The 15,661-nt window shown below is 31.1% G+C and overlaps 1 protein-coding gene across 1 annotated transcript; it reads right to left on the minus strand.

Moving 5' to 3' along the window:
- Positions 1 to 743: 743 nt before the first annotated feature.
- Positions 744 to 2,661, minus strand: LOC120165162 (L-ascorbate oxidase homolog). The gene is made up of 3 exons (XM_039174743.1): positions 2,411 to 2,661; positions 1,175 to 2,281; positions 744 to 1,068 (listed from the first exon to the last, which is right to left on the minus strand). Exons 1-3 carry the CDS (start codon positions 2,659 to 2,661, stop codon positions 768 to 770), a joined length of 1,659 nt encoding a protein of 552 aa, XP_039030674.1. The 3' UTR covers positions 744 to 767.
- Positions 2,662 to 15,661: the final 13,000 nt, after the last annotated feature.

A 15,661-nucleotide genomic window follows, 5' to 3' on the forward strand; every position in this document is an offset into this window, starting at 1 on the left:
AACAATAGTTAATTTTTTAAATCACTTAATAAAAGCACTTTATATAAACATACCATACAAGAGTTGATATTCTACATACGATTAAGTTTAAAAATGAATAAATAAGAATAATTTAACATAATATTTTTAACGATTTTATATGATTTTAATTAATATACTAATAAACTGATTCTTTAATATTGATGTACTATATAATTTGACCCTATCAACAATGTTTTTATTTTTAAATATTATATTTAATATGTTTGGTCCACTCATTGGCTTAAATGTTGACTTAAGATTTGTATATCTAAAAAATCGTAAAGAATAAGGAGTAAAAGGGTTCCATTGAAGTATTTATTCGGATTAATTTAAAATTTAGACATAATGTAATTGTAAGACATTTTTATTAATTTTTAGCTCGATTTTCTACCGTCTGCTTTGCATTATATTGATTTCAATGTTTCATGCAATCATGCTGTTTATTTCCACATATATTGTAATATGTTGTTCTGATAAAACTGAAACATTGACATCAAATAATATGTTATTCTACTAACATTAAAAAGAAACCCTTACTATATATAGGGATGTTATGATAATTATTTTGGGGTGAGTAAATAATGTACACCCTTAAATAAACCTTAAAAAATTTAAAGAAATTTAACCGACTCAAATAAAATTCGATTTTTAAAATAATAAGAAATTGACCTTTCAGGATTGGATCAGATCTGTCGATTTTGGATTTTTTTTCCCAATCCTGAGTACCGATAATAAATAGGTTTCATTTAACTGCTAAACGGCGGAGGCCTTGGCATGCCTTCCACGACGCCGCAAGTCGTCACGTCGTCAGGCAAGTTGTATTCGTCCCTCACGGAACGGTTAGGGGAAAGAAGACTAATGTAAAGTTGTTGTCCAAGGTAATGCCTGTCCCATATCTCGGACCTTATGTTCCACATTCCGCAGTTGTCGAGAGATATAAGGACAGCAGCCCATGAATGTGGAAATACCTGAATGGTGTGTCTGCTCACCGCGTCTAGAAGATTGTAGTTCATCCTCTTTTCTGGACTCCATTTCCCTGTCTCTACACTGCATACAATCATTACAAAAAAAACAAGTCGTTGTTCATTTCAAATTATTCTGTTAAAAGCAACAGTCTTAGATTAATTAGGGGTTCCAATCCAACAGTACTTACGCCACAGCGAAGAATGCATAACCATCGACGTGCCAAGATTGAATGGCCGTTTCACGATTCTGGAATATAATTTCCACAAAGCTTTTATGTGTCATGTTGAGGACAATAGGTTCTAGAGCTACTTTTGAGATCTCAGGTGGTGGCTCATCTGGAATATTATTATACTTGAAAACCTTGTCTGCAACTCCGTAGTATTCCGCAAGTTTCAAAGGAGTGGATGGCTCCACAAAGGACACTCCATTAATTGCATATCGAAGTTTTCCATCTACCTTCTCAGCGGTGTTAGCAAGCGTGATGGTACGGGTAATGTTAATTCCACCATATTTGTAGGATCCTTGAGGGTTAGGCCTTGCAGCACTTGCAGTAAGGTTCCATCGGAACGTACGGAATTGATTGAGTGACCAAGCCCATCCAACTGGTGGCTTTGGAATCTCAGATGAGGGCCCTCCCTTACCATTTAGGTAACGGATGATGCCCATTGCTGTAGACTCTCGTTTCGTAAAACGAGTAGAGGCAACAACATAATAATCCCTTGGTTCCTTGTCGGCTGTTACCAACACAGTGTAGCACTGTCCCACATGCACATCAAGCGATTCATAGTCATTCTGAACTGTGTGAGAACCTTCCATCTCAACCAGCTTCATGGTGTGGCTTTGGAACCTGAAGTTGAGAGATGTCTTTAAACCAGCATTGCAAACCCTATATTTGTAGGTTTTGCCAGCTTCCATGGTGAAGAGAGGTTCGTCTTTACCATCTCCTTTGGCCACTTTCCCATTAATGTGGACACCGTCAGCTCTGCCGAGGTTGCGGCCGCTGTCAAGAATTTTCTTGAGATTAGTATGTCCTTTGTTAAACCAATCTCCAATCATTATGGTATAGTCATCAGCAGGTGGGTCGTATGGCACAGGAATTTGGGGACGGCTGTTAATACGAAGGCCACCAAAACCACCGACAGCCTTATGCATAGAAGTGACAGGGTAGTACATGTAGCTGCCAATCTGATCCTTCACTTGGAAGTGATAAGTGCAATTCGTCCCAGGGGGGATGGGACAGTTAGTTCCCAACACGCCATCTTTCCATGAATTCTTCCTATGCTGGATACCGTCCCTGTAACAAATCCCATTGTCGAAAATAATTACTTCAACATTCATTACAGTAATAAAATGGAAAACTATCCTTTTTTCATGAATCACAAGTTACTTATCATGTTACTCGGAAAAAAAGTAAGTTACTTACCATGTTATAAGGAATGGCTCATCAAGATTATTAAATACATTGACCACGACGTTGTTGTTGGTGGTAGAGTTTATATTTGGACCAGGGAATTCATTATTAATAAGAATACCTTTCACGGGAACTCCCAAAGGAGAAATGGTACCGTAAGTAATATGCCATTCGAAAAAAATATAAGGATCTCCGCCTTCAACGATAAACATCGATCTAGCCCAGATACATAATAACATCGATATTAACTTTAACGGAGCCATTTCTTACCATGCAATTTATTAACGTACAACTCTTTATCCCCTGTTAAAGATATTATTTGGGTTGGCTTTAGATTGCACCCAGACTATCCTTTTATACTAAAAACTACCTCTTTCACTGTCATTTTCCATCATTCATTGTTTCCCTCCGTATCCGTTCATTACGCTCTTTTTTTATACTCATACCATTCTTAGCATAAATAGATTTGATTTTGATTGCGCATAATTAAATCATTCTCTTGTGTTACATCAAAAGATTTGTACATCAATTATATGGATGATACAATTATTTTTTTAGAAACAAAGCTGTTTTTTTATAATGAACTAGCACATTTTTATTTGTTTTTTAAATATAAAAATGATAACACTGTAAATTTTTTCTTTTCTAGATTTGAAAGTGAAAATTATAATTGTCATGAAATAAGTCTTTATAATAGTGTTACTTTATAATATGGTGGAAAGATAACTAATAATTTCTCTCAATCAACATATTTTATTAAAGGAAAGTATGTGAAGTGACAATATATAAATTGAAGAAGAATTATTTTGAGGGTAATCGAACTTGACACCTTAGGAGGAATTACTCATTGAGCCAAATTTAATATTTGATGTCAACTATTTTCATACAACCATAGAGAATGATGTTGTAAAGTGAGACAATTAACCTCCTCGAGTCTAGTTTTGTCTACAATTGGGTTTCATTTGCTTGTTGCTCGACAAATACTTCAAGATCATCGCTCTATTCAAGTTCATGGCATTTGTTAATCGGAAAACGCTGCGACTCACACGTTAACTCAATTTACTTTATCATTATCCACGTCTGTTTTGTAACCCCTCTTTTCAGTATTTATGACCGAATACGAGTCAAAGATCTCACATCAAATATTTAAAATATCGGAAATTGATAAATTTTGTTTCTTTTAAAATCATCAAATCTAACATTAATCATGAAAAATATTTAATAGAGTAAAATTAAAATCTAATGTTTTAACATTCAAATCAAGTTCAGACAGCAATATAACAGCTCAATATTGTATTATATTTTAAGTGAAACTGCTAAAAATCTGCCTAAATGAAAATTCATTTTTATTCTTATGCTAAAAAATATAACTTTATCAACTTATGAAACCAAAATCCATGTTCATAATTATATATTACTACTAAATTCTACATATAAATTATTACAAACCATTTAAACATTATAGACATATCAATGCATTTTTAATTCATTTTAATATATTATGGACACTCATTATATGTATACATGTCAACTAGAAATTCAAAAATAACAGTAGGATGTCATTACTGATACCAGTAGATAGACCTCGATAAGTGATGCCAAGCTAAGCTCCTTACTCCACTTGATCTCCTTTTCTTACAGGTAAAATCATCACACGCTAAGTATACACTTAATGAGGCAATCATAGTAATAATCAATGCAATACAACCCATAAATATATATAAATAACATTACTCAATGCATTATGATCACTTTACCTATATTTCAGTCATGTTACCATATATTTACATGATATAAACTACATATTTTTTTTACTAATATATTTATCATTCATTCCAAAAGCTCGTAAGTTTATTCACCTGTTTATCATTTATTAACCAATAACTCAAATATAAACCTAAGAGGACCTTGAGTACACAATTAAAAAATATGCATCGTAGTTCTAGTACATATAAAATCGTGCCCACCATATGCACTAAGTGTCCTTTATATATAATATAGTGCTAAATCAAATATGCAGTATGATGCTAGACTTTATGGCATGCCAACTATACCACTATCCCTCAATGACGTACTTGGGCATATAGTTTATATTTATTTCATCCATGACAATGTATATCAACATAATTCAACATTGGGAAGTTCATACCTGAAATAACATTCATGATATAACATCATATATAAACTTGTGATCAATACATTTTATAGTCATTTTGACATATTTAGAACATGTCAAATATATGATAAACATAAATATTATGTCAATATATATAAGGTAGACTCATCACAAGTCATTCTAATGTTGTATAAAAACATCCATGTATCTTGTTATGTATGCATTACACTCACTTGATATGCCTCACTAACAAACCATTACTATTGATACAATTACTTATGAACTTTTTCCATAGCTTTTAGCTTGCTTCAATCTCGGTTTTGGTCATGATATACATGAACATCATTTACAAAACACATACAATTTAAAAGTACATGTTAGTATCTTACTAACATGAACATAGACGCACATTAGCGCAAAAATTTCTAAAAATTCTTTCGATACTTAATCGATACTAAATCCAATTCATATGTTCAATACCAATCTCAAATTTTCAAAATATCATTAATCCTTCACATAGTAACTTCAAATCTCTCGATGTTCATTTCAACAAATAATTCACAAAATCATTCCTAAATTTCATAATTTAACTATCAAAATGAAATCTTTTAGAATTCACCCCAATATTTCTAAAATATTCAAAATGGCCCCTTACGATTTTAACTTCCATTTCAAGATTCTACACCACATTCAAGCATTTCAACAATGCATTTAAGCGTTACACATCAACTTCATATTAATTTTTATTTCAATATCATATTTTCTACACTTTGTGATTTGATCCCTTAACCTTACAAACTTCTAAATTGGTCCAAACAAAATTCTAAAGCTTGTGTAATCAAATTCATCATATCTAATCTTAATAAAAAATTTCCATAAATTTTCCCATTTTTCTTCAATTGGCCCAATACGACAGGTCATTTTAGACTTGATTTCCAACTTGATTCAAGCTCGAACTCAACTTGCAAACATCATTTCTAAGCATTATCAATCAATCCAATATCAATTTCCTCATCAAACAACATTTACTAATCAACCCTTTTTTTTTAAAATTGTCAAATTAGTTCCCTATAGTAAATCCTTGGATTTTCTCTTCAATCAACACTCTAAGACTTTATAAACCTTAATCCTTCGTGACACAACTCAAAATAAATTTTCACATCAATCCTATACTTTTCAATAAAAGCCATAAAGGTTCTCATGGCTTTAACATGGATTTTCAACTTAAAAAAAACATAAAAATAATAAAACATCGTCTATGCTTTCATAATCCATCACCTATTCAATCGAATCCTTAAACTCCAAATTCTCTCTTCTCAAATTACATAACATATACTAACCAAAACCATAATTAAATGGTACCAAGTTGTAAAGAGTTTAATGGATAATACAAATGGATTTTGTCTAAACCTTAAATCCAACTTAAAAGGCTTCAAACTCAAATTTAAAAATTTATCAATTTTTCTTGGGTGTTCACGGCAACAGCAAGTTTTGAAGAATTCTTGAAACTTTGTTTTTCGTTTTTTTCTTACAAGCCATTTGTCATATAATAATCAAATGAATTTAAAATTCATTTTAATATCGAATGACCATTTTTCCCTTGAAACCTCATGTTTATTACCATGCAACATGTCTATTTTGTTCATCCAAAGGTCAAAGATGAACCAACAAATTATTAACTCTCAACTTTTCCCTTGTAATTTTACAAAAATTACAATCTTGACATTTTTAATCCAACGATCCATATTTAACATGGAAAATAAACTTAAATCCAAAGGTCCATATCAAATCCTTCCATATTAAGGCATGAAAATGAAATTATTAGCCTTATCTTATCATCCTACAAAATATCTCAAATATTCAATTCGATTTGATTATTCGATTTTTTCTCGAATTTTCTCGATTTATAGTCATTAATACAAACTCTATACGAAAAATCCGAGTGACACAAAAATATCATTCTTGGAGCTAAACTATTCATTTAAGGGATAAAATATATTTTTTGAAAAATTACCATTTTGGTCCTTGAATCTTTCAAAATTCACACTTTGGCCACCGAACTTTTAATTTATTCATTTTGGTACTAGCCAAATGTTTAGGGTATTACATGTTTTTTATGTCTTTGATTCTCCTTATTTAAACACTGTTACTTTCGATGCTATTAATGATTAATATTATCAAAACAAATCGTTTTTTTTTAAATAGCATATAAACTATTACATTTTGTATGGTGTGATCAATCATGTGGAAGCTGGTATATTCATTCGGTTCATGATTCATTTTCTGTTTGGTGGCCTCCTTGTTCTGAGATTTTAAGGTATTCGGTATTTCATGATTACGCCTAACTTCTTTTTTTCTTTCGTTCAAGTGTATGGTTTTTTTTTTTTTTTGATAAATGTTAGAGACATGATCTTGTGGGACAAGTTTTGTATTTGTTCTTGCGATGGTAAAGCAATGGTCATGATCTGCCCTTTGAAATTAAAATTCATTGTGCAGTTTTGATTCTTGATCATGTTTTCTTTTTAGTTCTTGGTGGGTAATGGAGATGGCTATGTTTTCTTAAGCAGCTTTCTCCTTAATCCTTTTGTGTAAATGCGAGGATTTGCGTGAGTTGTGGTGTTGGTTGGTTGCCTGTTAGTTCTTTGATGAGTTACTTATCTAGAGTTTTATTTTGTTTGGGATTGTTAAGCTAAATGAATTGTATTTTGGAGTTTTTCATTGCTTATGTCTTGGTGAATGCTCGAATGAATGGAAAGGTGTTAAGGTGTTTTCTGCTGTTGATGTGGCGTAGTTGCTGGTGTTTTGTTCTCTGAGGTTGCTGGGTATGTTTGTTGTTCTATTGAAGCTTGGTTTTGTTTTGATCGATGGGCTCTTTGTCTGAGTTCTTCTTGTTTGATTCTTGCAAGTTTTTTTTGTTCAAATTGTATGTACTCTTTTCTTCCATTTAGGATTAAGGATGTTTTTAATAAATTCTAATATTTTCTGAGCAAAAAAATATTATAGTTAATTTCAAAAGAAGAAAAAAAGAAAGAAAAATAAAATTGACCAAATAAAAACTCAAAAATAAACTAATTATGGAGAATAAATCACTTAAATCATTGAAACAAATCTAATAATCGATTTATAATTGAATATATACACATATACATATATTAAATAATAGTTAGTGTAATATTTAAAATAAAAATTAGTTTATAATTTTATATTTTTTAATTAAAATTTAATTTTTCTTTTTTATATTTATAATTTAATTTAAAGCTACAAAAATTATAAACTCTTTTTTTTTTTTATATCTTACATTGATTATAATTTTAAAATATTTATGAAATGTATTCAATTGTAAATTAATTATTTAAGTTATTTGTTATTATATTTTAAATAATAATTACTAGGGTTTGACCTTATTTTCTCTCAATTGACTTGGCTGTTTTATAAGGTTATGCCTTTTTTTCCCTTGAGTTTTTCTACTTCACAGACGGTTTGATAACGAGTATGGGAGATTTGGAGCGAAAGTTGGAGGATTTTCTCTTAGAGGAGGATGAAGAAGAAACCATACAAATTGAGGTGTAAGGTCAAGAAAAAGGGCTATCTTTCAACAATTGTTTTGTGGGAATGATATTGACGTTGAGCATAGTAAATTTCAATGCATTGTGAATGATGCTAGCCAATGTATATCATCCAATTGGAGGGATCTCCATCACTGAAATAGGAGAGAATAGATATATGTTTTGACTATATCATCAAGTGGATGTTGACATAATAGAAAACAAAGGTCCATGGTATTTTAACTCACATATTTTGTTGCATCACAAACTGGAACCAGGAGAGGATCCAATGTAAGTTTCGCTGCTACGGTGGATTTATGGGTACAAATTAATGATCTTCCAACGGGATTTATTTCAGAGCAGATATAACGTAAACTAGGGGATGTTTTGGGATAATTTTTGTCATATGACACAGCGGCAATATAATTGGGCTACAACGACAATATAAGAGTAAGGGTCAGGTTGGATGCAAGGTACCGACTTAAAAGGAGGAAAAAATTAGTACTACCAAATGGTAAACATGTTTATGCTACCTTCTAATATGAGAAATTGAGATTGTTCTATTATTTATGTGGGAAGTTGGGACACGGAGAAAATTTTAGTCCATTGTGGTTGAAGATAGCTCAAGAAGAACTTGTGCCATAATAGGATAGCTCGTTAAAGGAACCAATGAGACAAAGATCATCTCATACAAGTCCATGGCTATGGGAAAAAGGTTCAGCAGTAATGAAACTCCTAGGATGCAACGTTTGTGGATTGGGGAATCCCCGAGCAGTTAGACGTCTTCAGCACATGTTGCGAGACATTAACCCCACTGTAGTTTTCTTATCAGAAATAAAACTACAAAGATCAAGAACAGATGTAGTTTGACGATCACTTGTTTTCCCGAATGGCATTGAGGTGGTGGCAGTAGGAACCAGTGGAGGGCTTTGTATAACTTGGAAAGACACATGTGATGGTCAGTTGTGTACCACCCTAAACATGATTGGACCTAAAGTGTAATATTGGGATACTGAGACAACCCTTGATTTTTTAAAACACGTTCTTTACTTTTCAAACATATTGAATGGTATCATAATTAAAACATACATAACTTATATGAAAACATTTTACAAAATCGGAGCACCTTGGCACATAATTTAAAACCGAAATAATAAAAACTTTGAGTTTAATAAATTGAATACATGTGTAAGGTTTTATGAATACATATGCCCACTAAAGCTACAGTAAAATACTTTGATGGAAATGCTAGAAGTCCTGCAACGACAGTGTTCCACGAATTGCCCAATCTACTTACCTGCCAACGGAAAACATCCTAATACTGAGCTTACAAAGCCTAGCAGTATAGTCGCTAATCTAGAACAACATAAGAATTTCATAAACTTAAGCATGCTTAAGATTGGGTACAAAGCAGTAGGTACATGCATGATCTAGATCAAGTGCAACCTACTTGAGGTTTAACTATTTTATCACTGAAGTAGGGGTCTCACGCTTCCCTTAATCATCTACTAAGGGCCACGCCATGAGTACACCTTGAAAGGATCTCTAACCCTAATGAATGTAACTGCTACACATTATCTAAATGCGACACTGAGACTCCTGGGCAATATCTAAATGCAAACCTGACTGGATTGTGCATTATATGAATGCAACATTGACTATGCTATGCTAGTGTCTAGTATCACACAACATCAGATACTAGTGTACTGAGAGGGGGTACCGGTATCACATAACATCAGTAAAGTCTCCTCTAATCTACTGTATGATATCCTGGTATAGTCATATCAAGGCAATTTTAATTCATTTAATATATTATGGAAACTCATTATATGTATACATGCCAACTAGAAATTCAAAAATAACAATAGGATGTCATTACTAATACCAATAGGTAGACATCGATAAGTGATGCCAAGCTAAGCTCCTTACTCCACTTGATCTCCTTTTCCTACACATGAAAATAATCACACGCTAAGTATACACTTACTGGGGTAATCATAGTAATAATCAATGCAATACAACCCATAAATATAAGTAAATAACATTACCCGATGCATTATGATCACTTTACTTGTATTTCAGTCATGTTACCATATATTTACATGATATAACCACATAATTTTTTTTACAAATATATTTGTCATTCATTCCAAAAGCTCATAAGTTTATTTACCTGTTTATCATTTATTAACGAATAACTCAAATATAAACCTATGAGGACCCTGGGTACACGATTAAAAAATATACACCGTAATGCTAATACATATAAAGTCGTGCCCACCATATGCACCAAGTTTCCTTTATATGCAATATAGTGTTAAATCAAATATGTAGCATGCTGCTAGACTCTATGGCATGCCAACTATACCACTATCCCTCAATGACATACTTGGGCATACACTCTATATTTATTTCATCTATGACAATGTATATCAACATAATTCAACATTGGGAAATTCATACCCGAAATAACATTCATGATATAACATCATATATAAACTAGTGATCAATGCATTTTATAGTCATTTTGACATAATTAGAACATGTCAAATATATGATAAATAACATAAATATCATGTCAATATAAATAATGTAGACTCATCGCAAGTCATTCTAATGTTGTATAAAATATCCATGTATCATGATATGTATTCATTACACTCACCTGATATGCCTAACTAGCAAACCATTACTATCGATACGCTTTACTTTTAAACTTTTTCCTTAGCTTTTAGCTTGCTTCAACCTCAGTTTTGGTCATGATCTACAGAACATCATTTACAAAACACATACAATTTAAAAGTACATGTTAGTATCTAACTAACATGAACATAGACGCACATTAACATAAAATTTTCTGAAAATTCTTCCGATACTTAATCGATACTAAATCCAATTCATATGTTCAATACCAATCTCAAATCTTCAAAATATCATTAATCCTTCACATAGTAACTTTAAATCTCTCGATGTTCATTTTAACAAATAATTCAATAAATCATTCCTAAATTTCATAATTTAATTATCAAAATGAATTCTTTTAGAATTCATTTTGATAATTCTAAAATATTCAAAGTGGCCCCTTACCATTTTAACTTTCATTTGAAGATTCTACGCCACATTCAAGCATTTCAACAATGCATTTAACGTTACACATCAACCTCATATTAATTTTTTATTTCAATCCCATATTTTCTACACTTTGCGATTTACCCCCTAACCTTTCAAACTTCCAAATTTGTCCAAACAACATTCTAAAACTTGTGTAATCAAATTCATCATATCTAATCTTAATAAATTTTTTCAATAATTTTTCCTATTTTTCTTCAATAGGCCCAATATGACAGGTCATTTTAGACTTGATTTCCAACTTGATTCAAGCACGAATTCAATTTCCAAACATCATTTTTAAGCATTATCAATCAATCCAATATCAATTTCCTCATCAAACAACATTTACAAATCAATCCCTTATTATTTTTTTAAATTGTCAAATTATTACCCCATAGTATATCCTTGGATTTTTGCTTCAATCAACACTCCAAGACTTTCTAAACTCTTAATCCTTCGTGACACAACTCAAAATAATTTTTCACTTAAAATCCTAAACTTTTAAATAAAAGCCATACATGTTCTCATGGCTTTAACAATTGATTTTCAACTTTAAAAAATATAAAAATAATAAAACATCGTCTAGGCTTTCATACTCCATCTTCAATTCAATTGAATCCTTAAACTCCAAATTCTCTCTTCTCAGATTACATAACATATACTAACCAAAACCATAATTAAATTGTACCATGTTGTAAATAATTTAATGGAAAATAAAAATGGATTTTTTCTAAACCTTATAAATCCAACTTAAAAGGCTTCAAAATCAAATTTGAAAATTTACCAATTTTTCTTGGGTGTTAATGGAAACATCAAAGTTTTGGAGAATTCTTGAACTTTGTTTTTCGTTTTTTTCTTACTAGCCTTTTGTCATATAATAATCAAATGAATTTAAAATTAATTTTAATTCAAATGACATTTTGTCCTTGAAATATCATGTTTATTACCAAGCCACATGTCAATTTTGTTCATCCAAATGTAAAAAATGAACCAATAATTATTAACTTCCAAAATGCCCTTTTACTTTTTCGACAATTATAATCTTGTCATTTTTAATCCAACGGTCCATATTTAACATGGAACGTAAACTTAAATCCAACTGTCCATGTTAAATGCTTCCATATTAAGGCATGAAATGAAATTACTAACCTTATCTTATCATTCTACAAAATATCTCAAATATTTGATTCGATCTGATTATCCGATTTTTTCTTGAATTTTATCGCTTTATAGTCATTAATACAAACTCTGTACGGGAAATCTAAGCGACACAAAAATGTCATTCTTGGGGATAAACTATTCATTTAAGGTACAAAATGTCTTTTTTCATGAATTACCATTTTGGTCCTTAAAATTTTCCAAATTTTCACTTTGTCCACTGAACTTTCAATTTATTCATTTTGGTACTAGCCAAATGATTAGTGTATTACATGTTTTTATGTCTTTGATTCTCCTTATTTAAACACTGTGTTACTTTTGATGCTATTAATAACTAATATTATCAAAACAAATCATTTTTTAGCATATAAACTATAACATTTTGTATGGTGTGATCAATCATGTGGAAGCTGGTATATTCATTCGGTTCATGATTTCGGTTTCTATTTGTTGGCCTCCTTGTTATGAGATTTTAAGGTATTTGAAATTTCATGATTACAGGTAACTTGTTTTTTTTAGTTCAAGTGTATGTTTTTTTTTTGGTTTTGATAAATGTTAGAGACATGATCTTGTGGGAAAAGTTTTGTATTTGTTCTTGTGATGGTAAAGCAATGGTCATGGTCTTCCCTTTGAAATTAAAATTTATGGTGCAGTTTTGATTCTTGATCGTGTTTTCTTTTTAGTTCTTGGTGGGTAATGAAGATGGCTATGTTTTCTTAAGTAGCTTTCCCCTTAATCCTTTTGTGTAAATGCGAGGATTTGCGTGATTTGTGGTGTTGTTGGTTGCCTGTTAGTTCTTTGATGAGTTACTTATCTAGAGTTTTATTTTGGTTGGGTTTGTTAAGCTAAGTGAAATGATATTTTGGAGATTTTCATTGCTTATGTCTTGGTGAATGCTTGAATGAATGGAAAGGTGTTAAGGTGTTTTCTGTTGTTGATTTGGTGTAGTTTCTGGTGTTTTGTTCTCTAAGGTTGCTAGGTATGTTTTTTGTTGTATTGGTAAATGCTCAAATTGAAATATCCCAAATGGTAGGTTGGGACTACTTTAAAGAAATTAAAAATTTGAGAGTTTAATTTAATAAATGTTAAAGTATAAGGAATGATTTGAGTAAGAGCAATTAGTAAGAAAGGGATAATTAAAAGGGCATTTTGGTCCTTTGTAATGAAATGAAATTAAAAATTATCTTTTAAGATTAGGGATTTAAGAAAAAGGGGAAATTTAAAGATTTAGCTAAGTTACTTACTCTTCTTCTTCTTCCTCCCGTGGGTTGTGCTCTCCTCAATAGCAACAGGTAAAATTCATTCAACTAGTTATTCCTTTCGATTTTGGTTTGCTCTTGTAACATTAAGTGATATGTAAGCCTAAGGAAGGGTTCAACAAGATTAAAACTAAGAGGTGGAAGTTTTATTTTAGATTTAGAGAAATGGGTTTTTGAATGATATGTTGATATATTTGTTTTTATTGAGGTTTATTATTATATTTGACTTGTCAAATATAATAATAAGAGATTAGAAGCATTGGATATGATTAAAAACATGTTAGAAAAAGTGGTATGATTCTTGAGTTGAGATGTTCTTTGGAAATTTTAGAAGTTATAAGAGGTTAAATGAAGGAAAGTTAGTTGAGTTAAGTAAAGAAGAGTTTAATAGTATTGTTGGAGGTAGAAGTAAGAGATTTAAGGGAAACGTTAGTAAAAATAGAGCTGAAAAATGGTAAATCTAGGTAGGGGTATCGGTACTGGAAGAACAGTACCGATACTATAGGTTTAAATGGGTAGAAATGTGATGAACAGTATTGATACTGATGGGGTATCGATACTAAAAGTAAAGTATCGATACCATGGATTCCAGAATGCCAAAATGGTAGCGATAATGAAAATGAGTATCGGTACCATAGTATAGTAGTATCGATACTAAGAGAAAGGTATCGATACCACGAATTAAAGACTGTTAAAATGGTATCAATACTGAAAGGGAGTATCGGTACCGTAGTATAGAAATATTGATACCATGGTAGGGGTATCGATACTATTAAGCGTGAAACTTTAAGATAGGTTGAAATTATTATAGAAATTGAAATAATAGTACTTTTGAGTATTATTAAAGTATAAATGTTAGGGAATATACTAACACTTGGTATGGTATGTCTTTAATGGATGCTTGTGTAGATCATAACCAACCTCCTGAATCTAGCAAGAAAATGGGCAAAGATAAAGTTATTGAGTAGCCGACATCATTACATCTTATTAGCAAGGATTATCAGGTGAGTACATTTATTGTATTTGATTGAGATGAACAAGATTCACAATGATTCAAATTAGAACATATTAATTTAATTTATGTTTTATCGTATTCAATATGCTTTCATTATATAAATGAAATGCATAACGGTGCATTAAAGGCATGAAAGGATGCCATAAATGAAATGCATAATGGTGCATTAAAGGCATGAAAGGATGACATAAATGAAATGCATAATGGTTCATTAAAGGCATTAAAGGATGCCATAAATGAAATCCATTACGGTGCATTAAAGGCATGAAAGGATGCTATGAAGAAATGCATAACGGTGCATTAAAAGCATGAAATGATGCCATAAATAAAATGCATAACGGTGCATTAAAGGCTTGATATGATGTCATAAATGAAATGAATAACGTTGCATTAAAGGCATGAAATGATGCCATAAATGAAATGCATAACGGTGCATTAAAGGCATGAAAGGATGTCATAAATGGAAATAATGAATAATTACTAAAGAATAATGGGAAAATGTACATAAAGGTATGCCGGACATACTAAGAATGTATATGATGATAGTATGAAAGAAATTTGGTTTAGTTAATAGGGTTTTATCTAATCCTTATGGATGATACGAATTAGTTCAAAACCAAGAAATCATGATATACTTATGTATACATTAATGTTTCTTTACAATATTATGTCCCACTAAGTAAATATTTAACATGTGTTGATTTCACGAGTAGGTGAAGGTGGAGATTAGCCGAGTAAGGAGTGCAGCAGTAGCAACAACTATCATCAATTAAGGTTGACTCGTCAGTAACAATAGGACAATCTGGGTTATTATGAAAAACTTAGTTGGCATGTAATTAAAGTATGAAAAATGCTTTGAATTGTATTTAAGTAGAACCTCGTAACATATTTCAATTAATGTTTTGTTGTACATAAACAAATGTTATATTTTAAGAAATCTGGAAACAAAATTTTACGGGTTTTCAAATGAGGAAATGTTTTTAAATGTGATGTGACATCTGTATCTCATATGCGAAAAGGTATACGGGAGATGGGTGTTACATTTATTGGTATCAAAGC

This window comes from Hibiscus syriacus, unplaced genomic scaffold (assembly GCF_006381635.1).
Source record: "Hibiscus syriacus cultivar Baekdansim isolate YM2019G1 unplaced genomic scaffold, ASM638163v2 tig00111582_pilon, whole genome shotgun sequence".
Lineage (NCBI taxonomy): Eukaryota > Viridiplantae > Streptophyta > Magnoliopsida > Malvales > Malvaceae > Hibiscus > Hibiscus syriacus.

What these genes read in the sequence shown, in the direction of transcription:
- LOC120165162 (XM_039174743.1), bottom strand. Translation starts at nt 2,661, where the DNA reads ATGGCTCCGTTAAAGTTAATATCGATGTTATTATGTATCTGGGCTAGA. An exon ending in GAGCCATTCCTTATAACATG is followed by an intron (nt 2,282 to 2,410) that starts GTAAGTAACTTA and finishes GATTTGTTACAG; the next exon opens with GGACGGTATCCAGCATAGGA. An exon ending in TATGCATTCTTCGCTGTGGC is followed by an intron (nt 1,069 to 1,174) that starts GTAAGTACTGTT and finishes GATTGTATGCAG; the next exon opens with TGTAGAGACAGGGAAATGGA.